The sequence below is a fragment of the Terrapene carolina genome, unplaced genomic scaffold (assembly GCF_002925995.2).
Source record: "Terrapene carolina triunguis isolate 2854851 unplaced genomic scaffold, T_m_triunguis-2.0 Scaffold62, whole genome shotgun sequence".
Lineage (NCBI taxonomy): Eukaryota > Metazoa > Chordata > Testudines > Emydidae > Terrapene > Terrapene triunguis.
Genome location: NW_020664413.1, coordinates 10,441,900 through 10,463,304, shown reverse-complemented (window position 1 = coordinate 10,463,304; position 21,405 = coordinate 10,441,900). Strand labels below are relative to the sequence as shown.

The 21,405-nt window shown below is 42.1% G+C and overlaps 1 protein-coding gene across 1 annotated transcript in view; it reads right to left on the bottom strand.

Annotated features, from left to right (window-relative positions):
- KALRN (kalirin RhoGEF kinase) overlaps positions 1 to 21,405 on the bottom strand; it is a 716,112-nt gene that overhangs the window by 413,313 nt on the left and 281,394 nt on the right. The window contains exons 4-5 of the mRNA XM_026647403.1: positions 17,663 to 17,855; positions 13,011 to 13,523 (exon numbers count right to left, since the gene is read on the bottom strand). Coding sequence (XP_026503188.1) covers positions 13,011 to 13,523; positions 17,663 to 17,855 — 706 coding nt within the window. The remainder of the gene's footprint in view (positions 1 to 13,010; positions 13,524 to 17,662; positions 17,856 to 21,405) is intronic.

Genomic DNA, 21,405 nt, shown 5'->3' with positions numbered 1-21,405 from the left:
TCGTTCTTTTTACTGAATCTTGAGTTTTTCAGTCAGAAGCCCTCAATCTAGTGACTATGTGAAGGGCCTTAAATTTACTGAACTGACCCTGGTTACAGTAACATTTTGTATGTTCAGAGTCTTTGGAAAGACCCTCGTTGGGGTGCTCACGTACAGTACAATGGTGATAGAGTGGTCAACTTTCTAATTTGTAAAAACCAGCCACTGAGTGCCAGAACCTCTTCACCTGAGGCCCCGCCCCTTTCTCCACCTTTCCCTCGAGGCCCCACCTCCCGCCCCTCTTTCCCCTCCCACCGTTGCTCCCTGCTCTCTCTACCACCATCCCCTTGCCAGCTGAGCAGGGCTCTGGATGGGGGGGTAGGACTGACTGGGGCAGGACGTTGGAAAGAGAGCCGTGGGTGGGTAACTGGGGCAAGACAGGGGAGGGAGAGCCGGGCTCCAGGGGTGGGGGGTTGACTGGGGCAGGGTTGAGGGAGGGAGAGCTGCACTCCAGGGATGAACGTATGAGTGGGGCAGGATGAGGCAGAGAGAGCTGCGTTCGGGGCAGGGCGGGGGGAGCCACCCATACCTCTCTCACCAGAGTTGTCCCTGAGTGCTCCTCCAGGATTCAGCAGCTGCTGCTGTTCTTCCTGCCTCCTGCCTACTGCAGGTAACCGGACTTTTAGTGTCTGGTCAGCAGTGCTTTCTGGTCGAAAACCAGACACCTGGCAACCCTATATGGTGATGATGGTACAAGTGCTTAGACAGAAAATATCCTGCATACTGAGTACTGTATTCCAGTATGACATTACTATACTTAATTGAATTCTAAATCCCTTAACAATTTAGTCCATAATGTAACCGCATTACCGCTATTACCTTTAACAATTTAACACAAAAGTTCATAAAAAAATTCCTGAATCAATGAATCCTAGCACTATATTAGTAAAATACCATATTAACCCTTCCAGCAGGCATGTATATTTCTTCTCAGCATACAGCAGCTTTAATGAAAGATCAATGCACTCCTCAGAAGTCCCTCACCCCTCCCTACCTCTTCTAATATGCATATGGCCTCCCTCCAACTTCTGATTCCTCGCCTAACCCTTCCCAGGACCCATTCGCTCCCTTTCCTGCTCACCTTACCTCTAATATCAACCCATCTCCCTAGTCAGCTTTCAAATGGTTTTCCCACAGGCCTGCTACACATGTTCCCAAAAGGTTCACCGCCCCCTGCTGGTGTGCAGCTCAACATTTCAATCAAACGCTGGCAGCAAGCAGGCAGATTGTATGAAGAACAGGCATTGATAAGTGAATGTTTCCAGCAGCTGGGTGGCGAGACAGGTTTAGCCTCCCCTGGGGTAACTGTGCCATCATGCCCCTGCTCCTCGCTATGAGAAGTCTTCCTCCCTGACCTGTAATGTACCAGAAAGTTGCCCATCCCCTGGTAGGGTGACCAGATGTCCCGATTTTATAGGGACAGTCCCAATTTTGGGGTCTTTTTCTTAAATAGGCTCCTATTACCCCCTGTCCCGATTTTTCACACTTGCTGTTTTGGTCACCCTATCCCCTGGTGTTATGCCCTTAGGAACAAGACAGTGTAGCACGAGTTAATACGTAATCATGAAAATATCACTTATAAATAGGAGCATTCTGCCATTTCATATAAACCTACTGTAGATCTTTTTCAAAATCTCTTGATACTCTGCTGAGAGAAGGAAAAATAAATATGACTCTGGGAAGGAAAGATGCCACAAGGGATCTTACCGTTGCCATAGGTGCTGGAACTAGTGGTTCTGGGGGTCTTGCTGCACCCCCTGACTTGAAGTGGATTCCATTATATACAGGGTTTACAGTTTGGTTCAATGGCTCTAAGCACCCCCACTACAAAAATTGTTCCAGTGTCCCTGACCGTTGCTGATCTTTTTAATCTTTCTCATGCTGTTATTCCAGAAAGCCTGAGAGGATCCATTTCTAGGAAATGCTTCTCTGCACAAAAGCATCGACTGCAGTTTTCTAAGGGACGTTTACTATTGCTCTTCTTAATGGACTGTAATAAAATAAACTGCCTTCTATTAGCAAGAAGGATCATGTCATCAGCTCTGTAATGTCATTTTATTACAGCACATGCAGCATCAGTATTTTTAAGTGCAGTATAAAAGGAAGGAATACTTGAAACAGTTAATGTAGAAATGTATCATACTCCTGGTCATGAATGCACAAATAGGCGTTCCAAAGAAAAAGAAAAAGGCAGCAAGGTTGTACTATTTACTTTTGCATTGCAATGGAGTATTGTCCTTTTTCCTAATCTAGAGGGTACATTGCAGTCATGTTTGCTGCTATTCACCAAATGTTTAACATTGGAGAGACAGAGTAGAGCCCATAAGCATTCTTTTCTCTAGAGGGGAATGATCCATTCATGTGCTGCCATACTTAGAGACCATGGTGATGAGCATGGTATAAATACTCAGCTTTGATAGCTACTGAACAACCACAACACCTATTGACTTCAGTGGGAATTGAAGGTTCTCAGCATCTCTGAAGAGTCACTCAGCACCTCATTAGGTCCGACTCTGTATCAGGAAATATGAAACTTCTTCTGGAGCTTCAGAATAATTCCACACATAGGGCTTTTCCTGTTCTTTCTGAAATCAATGAGTTTTTCCACTGACTTCCAATGGAAGCAGGAAAAGGGCCATCCATGAGTCATGCACAGTCAACTATTGACCTTTAACCCCAAGTTACCTTCTTTATGAGATGAATTTTAAGCACCAAAATAAGTAGCCAGATTTTCAAAAAGAGTTCATCTTGCTCTGCTGAAAATCTGTTGCTTTATTTAGGTGACTAAATGGAGGCTGAGTTCTTTTGAAAATCTACTCCCAATTGTGGGTTCTGAGATCTTGATAATCTGGTCCTGCATTGTTTTAAAGTATTGCCCTATGTATCTCTATCTTACTAGACTCCTTGATATTAGCTCTATGGTCAACTGGGCATAACAATACTAGCGAGCAGGATTTTTCTGCCTACCAGACTTGGAGCAGGGAAATGCCAGCTCAAGCCATGCTTTGTGCCACTTTAGCGTATAGTCCTTAACATATCTCAGCCACTAGAATTTCCACAAACAGAAAGCTGATGCTCACAACCCAACCACTAATGAAATTCACCCACTATGTCTCTGTATGGGTGACATTCATTGGCAGTGTCACCTGTCTCCACTTGCCCCACCTCCAATATCTTTCACTGACCACTGCCAAGTCCTGCGGTCGTCTGCCTTTGGTGGGTGTCAGCCTGATCCTCTGGTCCAGTTGCTAGTTAGCCATATCCCTCTCTGGGGTAACAGAATTTGAAGGATGGCATCAAGTTCCTCACCCTCGAGAGGGAGGGGAAGACCTGTCTGTTTAGCAACTGCAACTGTTGCAGGTGTTCAATCACAGACATTGAGTTTGCAAAGTATTTGCAAAGTTTACAAACTCCCTCTGGGTTTCTCAATGTGGGAGGGAGGTGTCTTTAAGAGAGGGTTTCGTGTCCTCAGTAACAAGATGGTAGGTAGGGGAGTCCGGGCCCTCCCGCTCTACCAGGCTCCAGCTCACGGAAGCAATGTCCGGCACCTCTTGGCTACTTCCTACACTTACTACCCCACCAAGATCTTACATTTTAAACACTATAGCAAAGAAAAGGAGACCAACTAAATCATCAGCCCCTCTGGGCTCAGCAGGCAGGCCTTTTCTCCCAGGGAAAGGTTTATGTAGCATCCTTCAGGAGCTCTCAGGATAGGTCTCTCTCCCTGCCATTTCAGGCCCCAACTGAGCTGTCTGGCTCCCTTTTAAGCTCCATCTCCAGCTGGAGCATGCTCTGCAAGTGGGGATAGGCAGGGCCATCTGGGTCCAAAATTGCTCCTGAACCCCATCACTTCCAGTGTGGAGTTTATATACCCCCAAGAGTGCCTCATGTTCCTAGGGCTGCCACGTTTTGGAGTTTATCCTTTGCAATAGCCTTTCAAATACACTGAGGGAGCTGGAGGGATATGTGATGAGTCATGTCTCATGTTTTGTGCCACTAGTGGCTGGCCCCAGTGGTTATTACAGCATGCTACTTACAGTGAAGGGAGCTCTTAGCTCAAGTGATACAGGCTTGTGGTACTGGGTTCAATCCCAGCTGATGACCATGTTGTCTGTATGTTAGTGGCCAATATTTACTGCATCATAGTAATTGCTTCCCATGCAGATATATAGAGACAGTAAAGAAGAAATGGGACCACCCCATAATAATCAGGACATTCCTACAAATTTGGGGTGGAAGCCAGCCCTAAATTATTTCCAGAAGGGTTGGCGAGTACGCAACCTGATAACTTTTTGGTCTGTGTATGCTTGTCTGATTTTTTTTCTCCTCCTTGTCCAAAAATCAACCAGCCAATTAACATTGCTCAGATATTTCAAATAGCTGGATCTATCTTGACTGTGGTTTTTGTTTTAAACAATATTCCATTTAGACCCAAACTGCATTTTTCATATGTTACTTATGGTTAAAAATATTTATCCAGTAAAAACACAGCTAGCTAGTTTTGGTTCAAAGATGAAAATATAGTTGGTAAGGAATTAATTTGTTGGACAATGAGCGTCAGAGACTGTACTGGAGGCTGCAATGTGTTATTTATCAGCAGATCATTAGAGTCAGGATTGCACAGTATGTGAATTTCCTCACATTGCTCTGCCAATGCTCCCCACATGGTTGACCTGACTGAATCACTGTCTGGTGACTTGAGCCGCAAGAAGATTTCAGTCGCCATCTGTAGATTCAATCTCGGTGCACTGCTTTTGCTCTATGTGATATCCTAACTGTTGTCCTCCCTCTGCCCCAGCATGGAAAAAACAAATAATTGACTTGAGAACTAAGTTTCTCCACAGACAGCTGCGCTCCTTCTCCAAGCAATTCCAGTGACAGAAGCCCTGAGTGGGACTGCCACCCCCTTCTTTTCTTCCACCAAATGTGTGAGCTACTCAGCAGATGACGACTTTACAGACCGTCTGGTTCCAGCCTGCAGACTCTACTCACTCAATAGGGAAAAAAAAACAGTCATATTTCTTACAGGTATCTAGTAAACTTTTTTGGACACTGAAAGGAGCTCAACTGGATTGACCCAGTCTTCATAGGGTTAATAACCCCATCCTGAGAAACTGCAGTTGATTTCTTCATAAGGAAAATACTAATGCTGAAAGGTGGACTATCACAGAAGCCTTTTGCTTTGAACAATTTAAGTGACTATCCAGTGGTTTTAATTTAACAATATCTTTATAAGCAGTGACAAAAGTGAATCACCTTGCTTTGAAAGGAACACCAATGGTATCCCAAAACTGAGAGATTCAAAAAGTAACCTATCCTAAAAATTAGATAGTTTCCCGCTCCCCATCCCATCTTGCTAAAAATATCTGTCAGGCAAATGAGGGCACTTTATTAGCCCTGTTAGTCAGAGGTGTGTGTGAAGAATAGAAAGTTGTTCTCCACCCTTTCACTATTAGAGCTGGTTTTCTAAAATACCATCCAAGCAACATACAGAGATATTAAAAAGGTCTTTGTTTATAGTCTGCTTCTTACATAGCAGGCTGAACTTGCACAGTGTATCAGAGACATTATTCAGTGATGACCAAATAAGTGAATGACACATCCAGGTTACAAGGAAACAGTAACATACCTCCTCAGAGGTAAAGAGAACCCAGTACCTGCTGCAGGACCTCCTTGCCTACTGCTACCACACCTATCAGGAGAGGGCAGAGGGCACTAGGCTAATGGAGGGACCAGGACCCTTTAAACTTAAACACACTGTCACAGGGCGTTAGGAGCAGTGGCTGTTTCTATGATGGACTCTGCACATCTAGGATGGAGTTTAAGCATCTGTGCAGTATGGCATCTGGTTAATATTAGAATACAAAAGTCACAGCAAACTGACCCTCCCACTTTAAGAGAATACAAGGCTTTCCTCTGTTGCAGTCCAAAATAAGGTAGAGAAGGCAAGGCTAGCTTTTCAGCCAGGTCACACAGTGCTTGAATCAAGGTTTGATGCTTAGTTACTAAAATGACAGATGCATATGAAATTCCCAAAATAGCTAATGCCACCTTTATTAAACAAGAATTGTTTCAGACTGCATGGGTCTGTGATGTGGCAGATCTCCACCCCAGTCAGGAAGGAGTTAAAGAGCACCTCTGGGCACAATAAGCCTCAAACCAGTGCACTTGTGTGGCCTATCAAGCCTGGAGAAGGGCAGGTCCGTACAAGGGAGAATCCTTATGTAACAGTGACAGACCCCGGTCGTGGGGATTGAACGTGGGACGTCTGGAGCTTAGGGCATGAACCTCTACCTCATGAGCTAAAACCCAACTGGCAGTTAACTAAGGCTGTACAGCAGACTCATTTTATCTCTCTCTCTTTAAGTAGTCTCGGTGCCACTAGATGAGCGAGAACGCCATACCCAGAAGGTGTTGGGGTTACACTTACTCAGTGCAGCGCAGCACTCTGAAGGAGCAGGACTACAACTCAGAGATCCCTGGCCCCTGGAAGCAGGGATTGCTGATGGGGGAAACGGCCTGAGAGCCTTGGCTGTGAAAGCCCTCTCAGAAAGAAGGGCTAGTACTTCTCTCTATCTTTTTTTGAGGGGGGAGGGTCTTCCCAAAGGCCTAGACCTCTGTTTTTTGTGGGCTGTGGAAACACACTGACTTTTTGTTTGGACTACTTTAATTCCCCCTACAAGGGAGCAGATGCCCTGAACAGCATAGTTAGAGGGCTGTGCCCACCCTCTCCCCAAGAGGGTGCTAGGGAGGCACAGTCTACTCCAGGGCCTAGAAAAGCTGAGTAAGTCTCTGAGTCCCTGTTTAATGTACACTAATACAGACCCCTAAAGGAATCAACTGCAAGCAAGACTTACCATCAATCTAAACATCTGCAGATCCCCACCCATGTTAAAATACAGACACCAATGGCTATTTAGGGAGGGGTTCTAGCCTGCTCCCTGTCAGAATCTCTGTGGGGTCCCTTCTCCCATCACCACACCCAAAGAGCACATAATTACTGGTGAGCTCAGAGAAAGTCTGACAAATCCAACCTGAAGCGCACTCTAGCAGCTGCCCACAGGGACTGGAGGTATAGGGGCTCTTCTAGGTCAGTATTCTGACATGAGGATGTTTGTGAATGGTAAGGCAACATCATAATGCCAATATTCAAAAGACAGTAACCATGTTGTGCATATTCAGGATGGGTAGATCTGACTTGGTCAGGACTGGTTGAGAGGACCCCAGATATATGCTGGCTTGCCAAATGCAGGCTCTCAGCTGGGCACCTGCCAGTAATATATGCAAAGAACCTAATTTGTCATTAACAAATAGGTTTGTATTGTGCTCTCTCTCCACTCTTCCTGACAGTTCCTTCTTCATGAGCTGGCAAGGGACTGAAATTTTGGATGCTTGCAAATTTTCCTTTAATGCTTAAAAATGGCACTGGACAATAAGATGTATTGGAGGAAGCTCTATTTGAAAGTCATAGAATCACAGGACTGGAAGGAACCTCGAGAAGTCATCTAGTCCAGTCCCCTGCCTCATGACAGGACTAAGTATTATCTAGACGATCCCTGACAGGTGTTTGTCTAACCTGCTCTTAAAAGTCTCCAATGATGGAGATTCCACAACCTCCCTAGGCAATTTATGCCAGTGTTTAACCACCCTGACAGTTAGGAAGTTTTTTCTAATGGCTAACCTAAACCACCCTTACTGCAATTTAAGCCTATTGTCTCTTGTCCTATCCTCACAAGTTAACAAGAACAATTTTTCTTCCTTCTCCTTGGAACAATCTTTTATGTACTTGAAAACTGTTGTGTCCCCCCTCAGTCTTTTCTTCTCCAGATTAAACAAACCCAGTTTTTTCAAACTTCCCTCAGAGGTCATATTCTCTAGACCTTTAGTCATTTTTGTTGCTTCTTCTCCGGACTTTCTCCAATTTGTCCACATCGTTCCTGAAATGTGTCTAAGGCCTAATCACCGGGCAGTAGAGCGGAAGAATTACTTCTCGTGTCTTGTTTACAATACTCCTGCTAATACATTCCAGAATTATGTTTTCTTTTTTTGCAATAGCATTACACTGTTGACACACATTTAGCTTGTGATCTACTATGACCCCCAGATCCCTTTCCGCAGTACTCCTTCCTAGGCAGTCATTTCCCATTTTGTATGTGAGCAACTGATTGTTCCTTCCTAAGTGGAGTACTTTGCATTTGTCCTTATTGAATTTCCTCCTATTTACTTCAGACCATTTCTCCAGTTTGTCCAGATCACTTCGTATTTTAATCCTATCCTCCAAAGCACTTGTAACCCCTCCCAGCTTGGTGCTGTCCACAAACTTTATACGTATATTCTGTATGCCATTATCTAAATCATTGATGAAGATATTGAACAGAACCAGACTCAGAACTGATCTCAGTGGGACTCCACTTGATACGCCCTTCCAACTTGACTGTGAACCACTGATAACGACTCACTGGAAATGCTTTTCCAATCAGTTATGCATCCACCTTATATTCGCTCCATCTAGGTTGTATTTCCCTAGTTTGTTTATCAGAAGGTCATGTAAGACAGTATCAAAAGCCATACTAAAGCCAAGATATACCACATCTATCACTTCCCCCCATCCACAAGACTTGTTACCCTGTGAAAGAAAGCTATTAAGTTGGTTTGACACAATTTGTTGTTCAAAAATCCATGCTGTTATTTATCACCTTATTATCTTCTAGGTGTCTGCAAATTGATTGCTTACTTATTTGCTCCAATATCTTTCCAGGTACTGAAGTTATGCTGACTGGTCTGTAATTCCCCATTTGCCCTTATTCCCTTTTTATAGATGTGCACTATATTTGCCCTTTTCCAGTCCTCTGGAATCTCTCCCACCTTCCAAGACTTTTTGAAGATAATCGCTAATGGCTCAGATAATCCTCAGGCAGCTCCTCGAGTATTCTAGGATGTATTTCATCAGGCCCTGGTGACTTGAAGATATCTAACTTGTTTAAGTAATTTTTAACTTGTTCTTTCCCTATTTTTCTTTCCTACCTCATTTTCACTGGCATTCATTAAGTTAGATAGTCTTTTAGCTGTAACCACTATTATTATATTATTGATATGTAGGCACCCTTTACTAGTGGGGCCTCTGAATTTAATTGAAAATGTTCCAGGTGGGAAGATCCTGTGTGCTGCAATCCAGCCTTAGATGCCACAACTCCCATGATGCCTTGGGAAAGAGTGAGAGACTTCCTCTTCCAGGGAGTGCAGGGAGAACAGGTGGTAGGCTCCATTTTGGGAGAGGAGCCAGATTGCTGGTGTGGAGCTCTGTCCATATCAGGAGCAGCTGCTAACTGCTGCTGAGAGCCTGCCGGGGCTTTGATCTAAGAGGGAGCTTCTGAGGTGGTTGGTGGCTGTACTGGAGCCAGGGGAGAGACTATTGCTGTGCCTGGAGCTGACTGAGGTGGGCCTGCAGTGAAAGAATTCTGACTAACCCCCACTCTTGTTTGGGAAAGTACTTGCAAGGGAAAGGGCACAGCAGAGAGACTGAGTCTGAGGAGAGGCAGAGTGATCTTCCCATCAAACCATGACCCAGAGCTGCTGACATTTGGTGGGGCCAGCTCCAATTGTCAGAAGGGTTGTGCAGCTTGTTGCCTTGGCTGGACTGATACACAGAACCAACAGAGTGCTGTCTCCAGCTTCAGATCTTCAAGCGCACCCATGCAAGCATCTAGGATTCAAAAATCCAGAGGAGTGTACACTCTGGGGTGGAGTAAATGCCAGGTAGGTAAGTTTAATTTATTACTGTATACTATATTTGTTAATTGATTTTATTCAACTGCGCCCAGTAGATTAAATGTCACTACTAATTTAAATCCTAGTCCGTTATACCCTGTTTCTTTAAGTTGTTAAGTAAAGGTGTGTTAACTCTAATTTAAGTATAGTGGATGTATATTATTTATAATTGGTATTTTTGAGTTAGACCCAGGCCACAGATTATTATTATTATTAGAATAGTTTTAATCCTGGAGGTTCCCAAGGCACACCATTGAGTGTGTACAGGGGCCAGCCAGGTGAAGGCACCGCCAATTTAAATTCCTTTAGGAGTAAAGGGACTGCTGCAGAGTGAGGGGATAGAGGATTCCCACCTATCCAGTATCACCACTGGGATACTCAGGATCTCCTTTAATGTCAACAACATCAGGTGCCCAGGCACAGAGGTGAGTGTTGCCTGCTCCCGAATAACCCAGGGCAGAAAGGGGGGTTACAGATATTAATAATAATAACTAATGTAAATGATTATTTTCATTATAAAGCACCCTCCATCTGAATGATCTACAAGTGCTTCAAAATCCATATTGATACAGCACCATTGAAATGCAGCTACCTCTGCAATGGACAGCAGCAACCAACCAACATACAGCATGCCACCCAAAAGTGGAGGGGTTGAAGGGAAAATTTTGGTTAACGATACTGAAGCAAAGCCATGGGCTCTTAAATGCAGAGCAGACAGGATCTCGTTTTTTTAGGGCCTCATGTCAAAGATTACATGTACAGTAAACTGCATGGTACACAATCTGTCAGAAGTTGAACCCGTAACTCAATAAGTCAAAGTCTTCCCAAACTGATACTTAGACCAGAAGGCCCTCCTCTTTTGTAGCTGCCCTTCTCAGATATATTTTAAATGTGGGATGAAAGCATGTATTTATCTTATCTCTGGCTTTGCATGACTTGAGATTTTATTAAATTAGTTTTTACAATGTTGCTCCAAAAAGCTCTAAGTGCAAGAATTAATTTGCAGTTTTTTAAAAATATCATAGTAGATGGACTCTCTCTCCAGAGTAGCTCCATAGCCTCTCCACTATCACCCTCAGCTCCCAGCAAATGCTTAAGTGACACATGACTCACACACTGAGCTCAAACATCCACAGATATGGGCTCTGGTGGACAAACACAGAGAGACTGAATTCCAGAGTTAAGGGTTCTCCATTAAGAATACCCTGCCTCTGTTGACCAGATTCTTAAATCTACAGTAATGACTATTCATGAAAGGGCAAAGTTGGTCTCAACTGCTTCCCTGATTCATGAATAGAGAGAGAGCCTCTTCATCTGCCAAGAGCCAAACCTGACACAGTTTTATAGGTCAGAATCAGTACCTTGCACTGCACACAGACACAGACTGAAGTCAGTATTATGTGTAATAAGAAGCCAGTTAAAGCAGATGATACTGTAATTTGATAGGAATGTGTGATGGGGAGTACAAATCTCACTCTGGGGAACAGCGGGTTAAGGAGCAGCTCTGGTCACAGGAGGCTCTGCCCAACTGTGCCTGCTGGGAATGCTCTCAATGGAGGCGAAGCTTAAAATGCCACAGCACATTTCAGTCAAGGTGGTCAGTGTGAGGGAGTAGACCTGCATTGATAGCTCCTGCAGGAATCTAGAGCAGCCCCACACCACCCAAAGCAGACCTCAATTCAGACCACAAGCCACTGCATAAGAGACAAAGAGAAGCATCTGCTCATGAGTAGGGGAAGAGACCTTCCTGACCCTTTTCTGGTAAGACGCATTGCAGGCATTAGCCAACCCTTCACCACGCATCAGGAGAGTCAGGAACACAGTGGGAAGTAACCCAGGGAGTAGGCTGGGTGATACCATGGCCCAGGTCACACACCTCAACTGCCTGCCCCAGGGCCCTGGGTTGGAACCCAGAGGAGCAGGAGGGCCCAGTTCCCCTACCACCAACCCCAGACTTTAATCACTAGGCATTACTGCGAACCCCAGACTTGACCAGTAGACAACATGGCTAACCAGTGCTCTGACCACTAGGAGACATTGTCTAGGGAGACAGTCTCCCATCACGGTATGTTATGTCTGTTGCACAGTTATGTGATTTTGAGTATACTTTAGCCATTGTCTTTTCAACTAACATGGATGAACTACCCTGCTTCACTGCAGGGCATTCTCTCTGTCCCATCCCACAACCTTTAAAATTATTGTTTTATTGTATGGAGAGGAAATGGGAATATAACTCTACTTGAATTGTATCCTTTTTGACATATTATGCAACTAACTCTTGGTATAGCCATATTACTTACCTATGTAGATTTCTTTATATACTGTGTAAGACCACTGTGTGTTCTTTGGACTGTTGTGCAGTACTGAAAATGTCAAATGAGATTTTAAATTGCCAAAAAGATTGCATTGGACAACTTAATGTTTACATAAATCTTCAAACATGATCCCATGCTGGAGAACAGGATGAGTCTTGGACCCTGACTCATCAGTTAGGTATCAATTCAAATGCCATCCTTATGTGCTCTTTAATGCAAACCAAATACATTGAGTTTACACACTGTGGTAATTTCAGAACACTTCTTTTGTCTAATCATGTGTTTAGTTAAGTCTAACCCAAATACAAACCCTGATTTTGTGCTAGTGAACCTAAATGTCCATTTTCTTGGTACTAAATTCCATTATTTAAAGGCCTACCAATTGTAAATCCTGTCACTCTTCTGTAGGACAGGGAGACTGAAAACATGGATAGGAATTACAATCAAGAAAAACTCATCTCTAGTTACACATTTTCCATGGTTAGACTAGAAATATAAACAATAATCAGAGTGACTCAAACTCTGTCATTCTCCTTTAGGCACAGGGCTACACGGATATATTCATAAATATCAAAAGTAACTTGAGTAAAGCCCAATTTTAGATGCTAATGTCTACCAACTGTACCCACAGTGAGTAGATAAAGCAGATTAACTTTCGTCAGAACTGACACAGGCAGGTTATTCTTGGATCTCATTATGCCTGCTACTTCCAACAATTAGTTCAGTGATTTTGTTTTAGGAGTCACATAAAGCACATCGGCTGGTAACTTGAGATTTATATCTCTCAGTAATTCCTCATGTTGCTAATTGTAGAAAAAATAATAATGGTCATAGTACCCATGTGTTAATAGCTCAGTAAAAGTGTTGAAGGGACAGGTTATTCCTTACCTTCTCAGCATCTTGCTCAAAGAGTCGGAGTTGAAAGCACTGGTCTAGTTTCAGTTTGCGAACATGCCACATCTGATGCAAGTGTTGCCGGGTTGAATGCAGCTTGTCCAACAGACTGGTGATCTTTGGCACAAGACTTTGGAAGTCTGCACTCCCAGGAATGCAGTTCCTACCAGAAAAACCATCGCTGCATCTTATGCATTGTAATAACCTTTGGCCCTCACGGTCAAGTTCCTCCACAGGAGCTTTGATCACTTTCTTTTTAAGCTGTGTGTGCTCATCAATCAGCCGTCTTGACCCTTCTACATCAACCGGAAATTCTTTCCTAGCCAACATTTCCTGGAGATCCTCTAGCCTTGATAATAAATGGATGGCACTGTTGAAAAACTCTTCCAAGGAGACCCGCAGCTCTATCCATTCATCGTGGTTGTAATCCAAGGATCCTTCAAATTCATCAGTCAGCTGGGAAGGATCAACAAGTTTCGCTAGGCCTTCAACAGAGACCATACTTGTCTAAGGGAGGAAAATGACACAATCTGAATCAGTTTTCATTGACCAACCAGAAATAATCCTGGAATCTGTAAATGGCATGAATGGATTATTTTCCTCATAAATATGTCACTGAAAAAAACATTTTAGAGAAGACTAGAGACTATATCTAATTCCAATTAATTCAACCAGCTTGAAACCCCTTATTTTTATTTAAGTGTACCTGTTATTCTTTTAGTGGAGAACTTTACTGGAATCAAATGCTTTTTTATTTTATTTTATTTTTCACTAAACTGACCATCCGAGAATGCTTCTGCAGAGATTACTTTAACCCAAAGCGCATGCTCTAACTGAATATCAAAGTATGCTTACTGAAGACTGGCTATGCTGACTTACTAAGTGGATACATAATATTACACTTACTTGTCTTATCTGCATTATATGCAGCTCAGTGATTGTACAGCAAAACAAGTTTTGGGCATGTGAATGAAGGCATGTAGTCTGTTTTACCAAAATACACAGCATACTGCTTCTTATTTTCTTTCAGATTATTTCAGTTGCTTTATGCCACAGTCAGAACTCTTTCACACTACTACTTTCTACTGTGATTAAGCCAAAATCAATGTAAAAATAAAATGTAATTGGATTATTAACAAAAAGAATAAAAGGGTCCACCCATGAATCATGCAAAATCAATGAGACACTGTTCTAATTTATTTAGATTTTAACAAAATCAATGCCAAATAAAGGAATTTGATGTGTGGAAAGCAACTCAGAATTTGGATTTAGTAAGACGTAATGGCCTAATGATGGATAGCTGTTCACATTCTTTTTATACATTCTTTTTATTGAAATACAGGCTTACATTTTCAAATCTGACTAGTGATTATGGGTGTCTCCATTTTTGCGTGCTCAACTTGAGAGCCCTTAAAGGGAACTGGTTTTCAGAAAGTGCTGGACACCTGACCCCTGAAAATCAGGCCCTGGGTGGTGTTTCCATTTGTACACCCAGAAAACTGAGGCATCCAAAATCACATCAATAGAGAAAATATAGGCCACTTGTTTAAATATCTGGCCCAGTCCAACTCCTATTCAAGTCAGTGGAAAAACTCCCATTGAAGGCTATTGGTCTGAATTTGGCCCAACAGTACAGGATGCTCACTGGTAAATCCAGATTGTAAACAGGTAACAATCTGTTATTTCAGTTTCCTATGCATCTAAAAATGATTTCAGACAACTCTGCTACATATTAAAAATTTTTTTTTTACTGAAGATATGCACAGATAATTATATAAGCAAATTGGTTACTAGAGGGGGTATTTTAAAATTCTGTTGTAATGTTCTTTCACAGACAGGGTCATTTCAGGGAGATCAGGACAACAATGTGAAGGTAAATATGCAATTTTAAAAGGCATTTAAAATTATATAACCTGTCAACATGTACACTGACCCTTTAAAGGACCAATATGATAATTCAATTTAGAGTATGATTACTTGTCAAAAAAAAGCTCTCTCCTTACTGCTAATACACCGTTTGTCAAGACACTGCAATACATTCTCTCCCTTATCAGCATTTTGACATGATGATATGGCAGGAGGACTTTTTATTTAAAGAGTTCTGCAGGCAAATTTGTTATTCAGATTTGTTCCCCTTGAGAACTGTTTGAGAGGAATACATTACCTTACTTCAGCAGGTATGGATGGGCTAAGACAAGGTAACAGTCCATCTGCTCTCATTTCTTTTTCTTTTAAAATGCAACCAATAAAAATCATTGCCCGCTTATTCAACCTTTTCAGGAGGAAAAGAAAATAATCTTCAAAAACACCTCTGAATTAATGATAATGAGGCTTCTGAGGCCATTCCTCACAGTGACAGGAAGTTCCTGGAGTCTGCATTAGTCAATCAAGTGTCTGTCTTGCTCTTTTTTGCTTGACAACAGCTTATGTCTTATTTTACTTTTAAGGGAAAAATGAAGTCTGTAAAGCAGAACTGGCCACAGCAGAGTTTCCTATGACTTCAAATGCAAGTAATCAGCCGTCACAAAGGGACACATTCTGCCTTGCGATGCATGCATTACTTTCATAAACGTCAAAGGCAGAATTTGGCCTTAAAATTGATACTAGTAGTTATCAGATCCTCTGTTCAGATCAATCATTTATCTCCACTGATTTCTGGTGAGCTATACAAATTTACCTCAGCTGAGGATCTACCCCATTGTGTTTTACCTTGGCTGTGTAAAATCAACAGTGGCAGTTCTGTCCTTAGGGCACACAGGCACTGCCCCACACCCACAGCAAAAACAAAAGGGAGAGGGGGAAGAAATAAAATCAAAGTAGAATAAATGTATTTTCACACCTGCTCTATACAACATTATAGAGCTTTAATAATGCAACTCTTCTGAATGAGGGATCTATGTGAAGAGGTAGCTGCTCCAGTGCCCAAGACTACGTAACATTTTCCAATAGCGGGTTCCAAAGTAGCAGCAGCAGCAGGAATTCAGTCAGGGCATCCACATGTCAGTGAACAGCATGGCAGTCAGAGTAAAGGCCTGAGGAGCACTTTGTGCCCTTAATTTATGACAGACAGCAGATGCCGTAAGAGAAAACACAGGAGTGCCCCTACAATCTGGAGCCATGACTGACTATTAGAATAGCTCAGCAGTCTGTCTGTCAGCTTACGCATAGCCTGAATTTTAAGCATATGCTCGAGTCCCACTAACTTCAACAGGTCTTAAAAACGTTGTTAAACTGGAGCAATAGTTAGTTGAAAAGGCAATTCAACATTCAGTGTTATAGACTATGGGTCAAATTCTGCTCTGTTTCAGAGTAGCAGCCGTGTTAGTCTGTATCCGCAAAAAGAACAGGAGTACTTGTGGCACCTTAGAGACTAACAAATTTATTAGAGCATAAGCTTTCGTGGGCTACAACCGCTTATGCTCTAATAAATTTGTTAGTCTCTAAGGTGCCACAAGTACTCCTGTTCATTCTGCTCTGTGTTACACTTCTGTAAATTCACAGTATCTCACTGAAATCTGTGGATTTACATGGGAGTAAATCAACCAAGTATGGACCCTTATCTTAGAAATGGAGCAGAAAAGAAAAGCTAATAGTGTATGCCAATTGAAATATGAACCTTTTGCATACCAGAATTTTGCTTCAATTTGAGTAACAAGCTCAAGCTTCTAGAAAGACCAAAAAGTCTTAACTGTGTGTCGCTGGTTTACCTTCATCAAGAAGAAAGTTAGTAAAATCCTCTTTAATTATGTAGCATACCCTTTATTGTTTTCCACTCGGAAAATCAGGTAAGAGCCTGTTATAGTTAACACAGCATGCAAAAGACTCAGTTGTAAATTTCAATTAACCTAACGTAATGAAAATATATAGATAAACCTCAAGTCTAAGGTCCAGATTGTTAAAAGTATTTAGGCATTGCTAAATAGGAGACAAAATCATAGAATATCAGGATTGGGAGGGACCTCAGGTCATCGAGTCCAAGCCCCTGCTCAAAGCAGGACCAATCCCCAGACAGATTTTTGCCCCAGATCCCAAAATGGCCCCCTCAAGGATTGAACTCACAACCCTGGGGTTAGCAGGTCAATGCTCAAACCACTGAGCTATCCCTCCCCCTCATTTTCAAATATGAGTAAGGCACTTAGGAGCCTAAATCCCTGGTGAAAATTATATTTTGTTTCCTAAATCAGGCATTGCAGAATTGAGCACAGCAATGCCTAAATACCTTTAGCAATCTGGACCTAAATGCCTTTTAATGGGGCTATTCGCGAAATTCTCTATAAGAGGACCAGCTAAAGGAAGTTTCTACAGAATTTTGCGTCTTTAGTTTTCTTTGTATTTTAGAACATACCATACCATAAAAACATGCAAACAAAAATCCACTAACCATCCATCAATTAGTTAAAAGGAAAGAATGAAAGCAACACTGCCACACAAAAAAAAACAATATAAACATACTGGTGAAATTTAGTCCTGTGGAGAGGGCCAACACAGGGCCAAAGCACAACTTAAATTCTGAAAATTGAGCTAACATGGAACTTCAGTGGAATATGGTCCTTGTGTTGGCCCTCTGCACAGAGTTGGTCTTTACCCTAAGAAAATTCCTTGAGGGGCAAAATGCACCCCAGAAAACTTCTGAGTTGGGCTCTCACCTCAAAGATGAATTTGGAACTGCCAAAATTAGTTTTCTGCTTCTGCCAGAAGTTGTCAGGTTTAATAATCAGGGCAACGTGGATCTCAGCAGGGAATGCTTCCTGAAGGGTCTTCAGAAGAGGCTTTATCAAGTCCCACTTCGATCCCCGCATATCGATAATAACAGTGAATCCTCGTTTACAGACATCTTCACTGTAGGGATAAAAGCATGGTAGGATTATTAATATTGTCTACAGATACATGAGATATGACTCATTAAGCCCCAGCTTCTTTTATTATTATTCAACATTTTAATGCAAATTATGGAATAATATACTTGGAGATACAAAGCAGAGGATAATATAGTATAATGGCTATATGGTATCTTAACAGTTTTATTATGATCTAATTCTAATTTATATCAGTAGTTAACGTACACATAAATAGAATATATAGTATCAATTTTGTCTTCAGCATCTTTATTGGATTCTATAAAGCAAGGCCAAGGTTTTCAAAAGTGATGAGTGATTTTGCATGCCTCCATTTGTGGAGTCCCAATTTGAGAGCCCTTAACGGGGCCTGACTTTCAGACAGTGCTGAGCAACTGCCCTCAGAAAATCAGGCTCCTGTAAGGTTTCTCAGTTTAGGCACACAAAATGGAAGCCCCCACAATTTATAGTCACTACTGAAATTCACATTCCAAATGTCTCTGGGTCCTTTTAAGACTATATTCACACAACTTCTGGTCCTTGTGCCTCTCTAGTCATTTTGGAAGTGCTGTAAAACTAGAGCAGGCAATGTGAACTGATGATGAGAGATACACAGAGTTCAAAAGCAGCATGACGTTAGCTTGCACATTTTTTTCCCCCTGTTATTCAGGAGGATAGATGAGAGAGTGCAGGGACATTATCTGCTTCCTGGCGAAGGAGAGTTTAACCTCAGCTCTGCTTTTCCCTCCCCCTTGTGTAGCTACTTAGGGAGAGGAACACAAAGTATTCAACTACCTGAAAGGGTGTTCCAAAGAAGATGGATCTAGACTGTTCTCAGTGGTACCAGATGACAGAACAAGAAGTAATGAACTCAAGTTGCAGTGGGGGAGGTTTAGGTTGGATATTAGGAAAAGCTTTTTCACTAGGAGGGTGGTGAAGCACTGGAATGGGTTACCTAGGGAGGTGGTGGAATCTCCTTCCTTAGATGTTTTTAAGGTCAGGCTTGACAAAGCCCTGGCTGGGACGATTTAGTTGGGGATTGGTCTTCCTTTGAGCAGGGCGTTGGACTAGATAACCTCCCGAGGTCCCTTCCAACCCTGATATTCTATGATTCTATGTAGCATTCTGTGTTTTAAAAAAGGAAGTTTCTGTCTCTCCTGGCTGTGAGTATAACAGTCCAGATGTGAATCTTATTTAAACTCATGTAGCATTGTCTTTCTGAGTCTGCAGAGAGCCTAAACAATACCTCCAAGATGTGAACTCTCCCACCCCTCAGCAATCTCATTGGCATGTTAACTTCTAAAAGCTCATTGATGACACTTTAATATGTAAAATTGACATTTTTCCTTGCTGCTCATTTTTGTTTATGGAATGGGGGACAGGATGGGAATAAAGCTCATGAGACGATGGGAGTTGCTACAGTGAAGGAATGCAGAAAGAAGCAAGGATGAAAGAGTCAGACAGGGAAGGGGAAAAGAAACAGAAAGGAGGTTGGGGAGGAAGGGGATGGGGATGATCTTAAAGTTGAATATATTTCTACCACTGAATGATGATGAATGCAACAACTGGGTACTGAACAAGTAATAAATAACAGTAACAAAAAGCTCAGTTACTACATAAAGGCCATATTCCACCTTTGGTCTTTGTGTAAACTTATTGACATAAGCAGGAAAAATGCTGTAGCCTCAATGGAGTATAGAAGTCCTAAATACATACTCCAACCCACAGACCATACATTAAAATAGAATGTAGCCCTATCCACAGAATGAGTTTGACACCCTAGGTTAGGTAGAGAACAGTTGTTTTATTTAGCATTTGTGCATGTCTTGTTACAATGTAGATTTGGAAAGGATCTCAATGCATTACATCTAATGCTCAGACCCCCCACAAACACTCCCACTAAACACTAAAGACCTGATTCTCATTTATACTAGGGCCCTTCTCTCCACTATGACAGTGTAAAGGGGCGTTAAAGAGCAGTTCAAAGGGACCTTAGCATAAATGAGAATGAGGCCCTATATATCTCAGTGAAATGCTTATACAAAGATCATGTTCAGATTTTGTGCTGGAACAGAAACAAGAGCATTCTTTATAGAACTCACACTGAATTTGATCTAAAATGTGTTCATTAACTAAGACAAATAAAACCCATGTAATTACATTTCTAGCTTTTCTTTTTGTTGTTGTTGTTCCACTTACGCTTTATACAGGCATTATGATGCTATTCAAAATAAAATGCAAGAAATGAGAAGTATTGAGAAGATAAAGTACTTCAGTTACTTTAAGCACGCCATATAGTATTAAGAATAAAAGTAATTGGTGACCTCAACCAGGTCTAAAAGGGACTACCCACAAGAGAGATGTATTACCACAATGCTTGTTAAACATATCTTAAACCTACAGTTAGCATGGGAAATAGGGAAGAGAAAGAGAAATAACTGAGTCCACAATATGCAGTTCCCAAAGATGAACAGAGACACAATCTTATGCCACCAAGGGTTTAGTGCATTAAAAGCCAAGCAGCACATTAAATGCCTGAACACTTTTGATGCACCCAGAACACACTGCATAAAACAGTCAGTTCAAAAGAAAAACCAAAGGGAGCAGGTACTTCCAAATATCTCCAGGAGTACAGAACTTTCTACTCTTCTTTTATCTACTGCTGGGAGGTCAAAAGTTTGAATTCTTCCATAACTTATGCCAAAATGGCTGCCATTGGTACTACTGCCTCTTATCCTTTGGTGCCAGAGCTGAGAAACAGAGTTGAATCAAACTGGATTGAATTGAAGTAGGGTGTGGTGGAGTTCCCCGGCTCCTCCCCTCCCCCCCCCCCCCCCCCCCCCCCCCAAAAGCTTTGTGGGGTTTTCAACAGCTTCTGCCAGGCCACTTTCCCATCACTGACTTTCCAGGAGCAGCTTTTCCTTCAAGCAATTGACAAAGAGGTTCAGGAAATGGCTTGTCTGTACTGGTATACCGAGTGCCCTTATAACAGATGTAGTAACAACTAGATTTAACATGTCTTTTCTTAAAAAGCTAACTAGTATAATAACATTGCGGCAAACACCCAATCTCTATTACATGACAAATCTCTATACGTCCTGCTGACCTGCCAGCTTACAAAACTGACCTATAACTAGTGAACATATAACAAATTAATGTAATACCAACTGATGAGTAAGAAAAGAATTGCCTGCCTAAGCAGAATAGTAATGCCCTGAGGGACTGTCATTTGTGTTTATGAGTCCGGACTAAAGCCTTAAATCCAAACTCCCACGGACATTGGAGAAGTTCAGACCCTGATCCAAACTTTGAAGCTCAGCCTTTTAGATATCACAGTGATAGATATACTTAGATAGCGCTAAACTTCCTATCATGGTAAGACAGAGAAATAAGATAGATAACTATGGGCTGGATCCTAAGCCAATTGAAGCCAATTAGAGTGTCTTCGCTGACTTCAGCGGCCTTTGGGTGAGGCCCAAAGAAAACACAGATAGATAGAAGGAGAGTTTTCAAAGGGACAAGGGCAGTTATACATCCAATTCTCATTAATACAT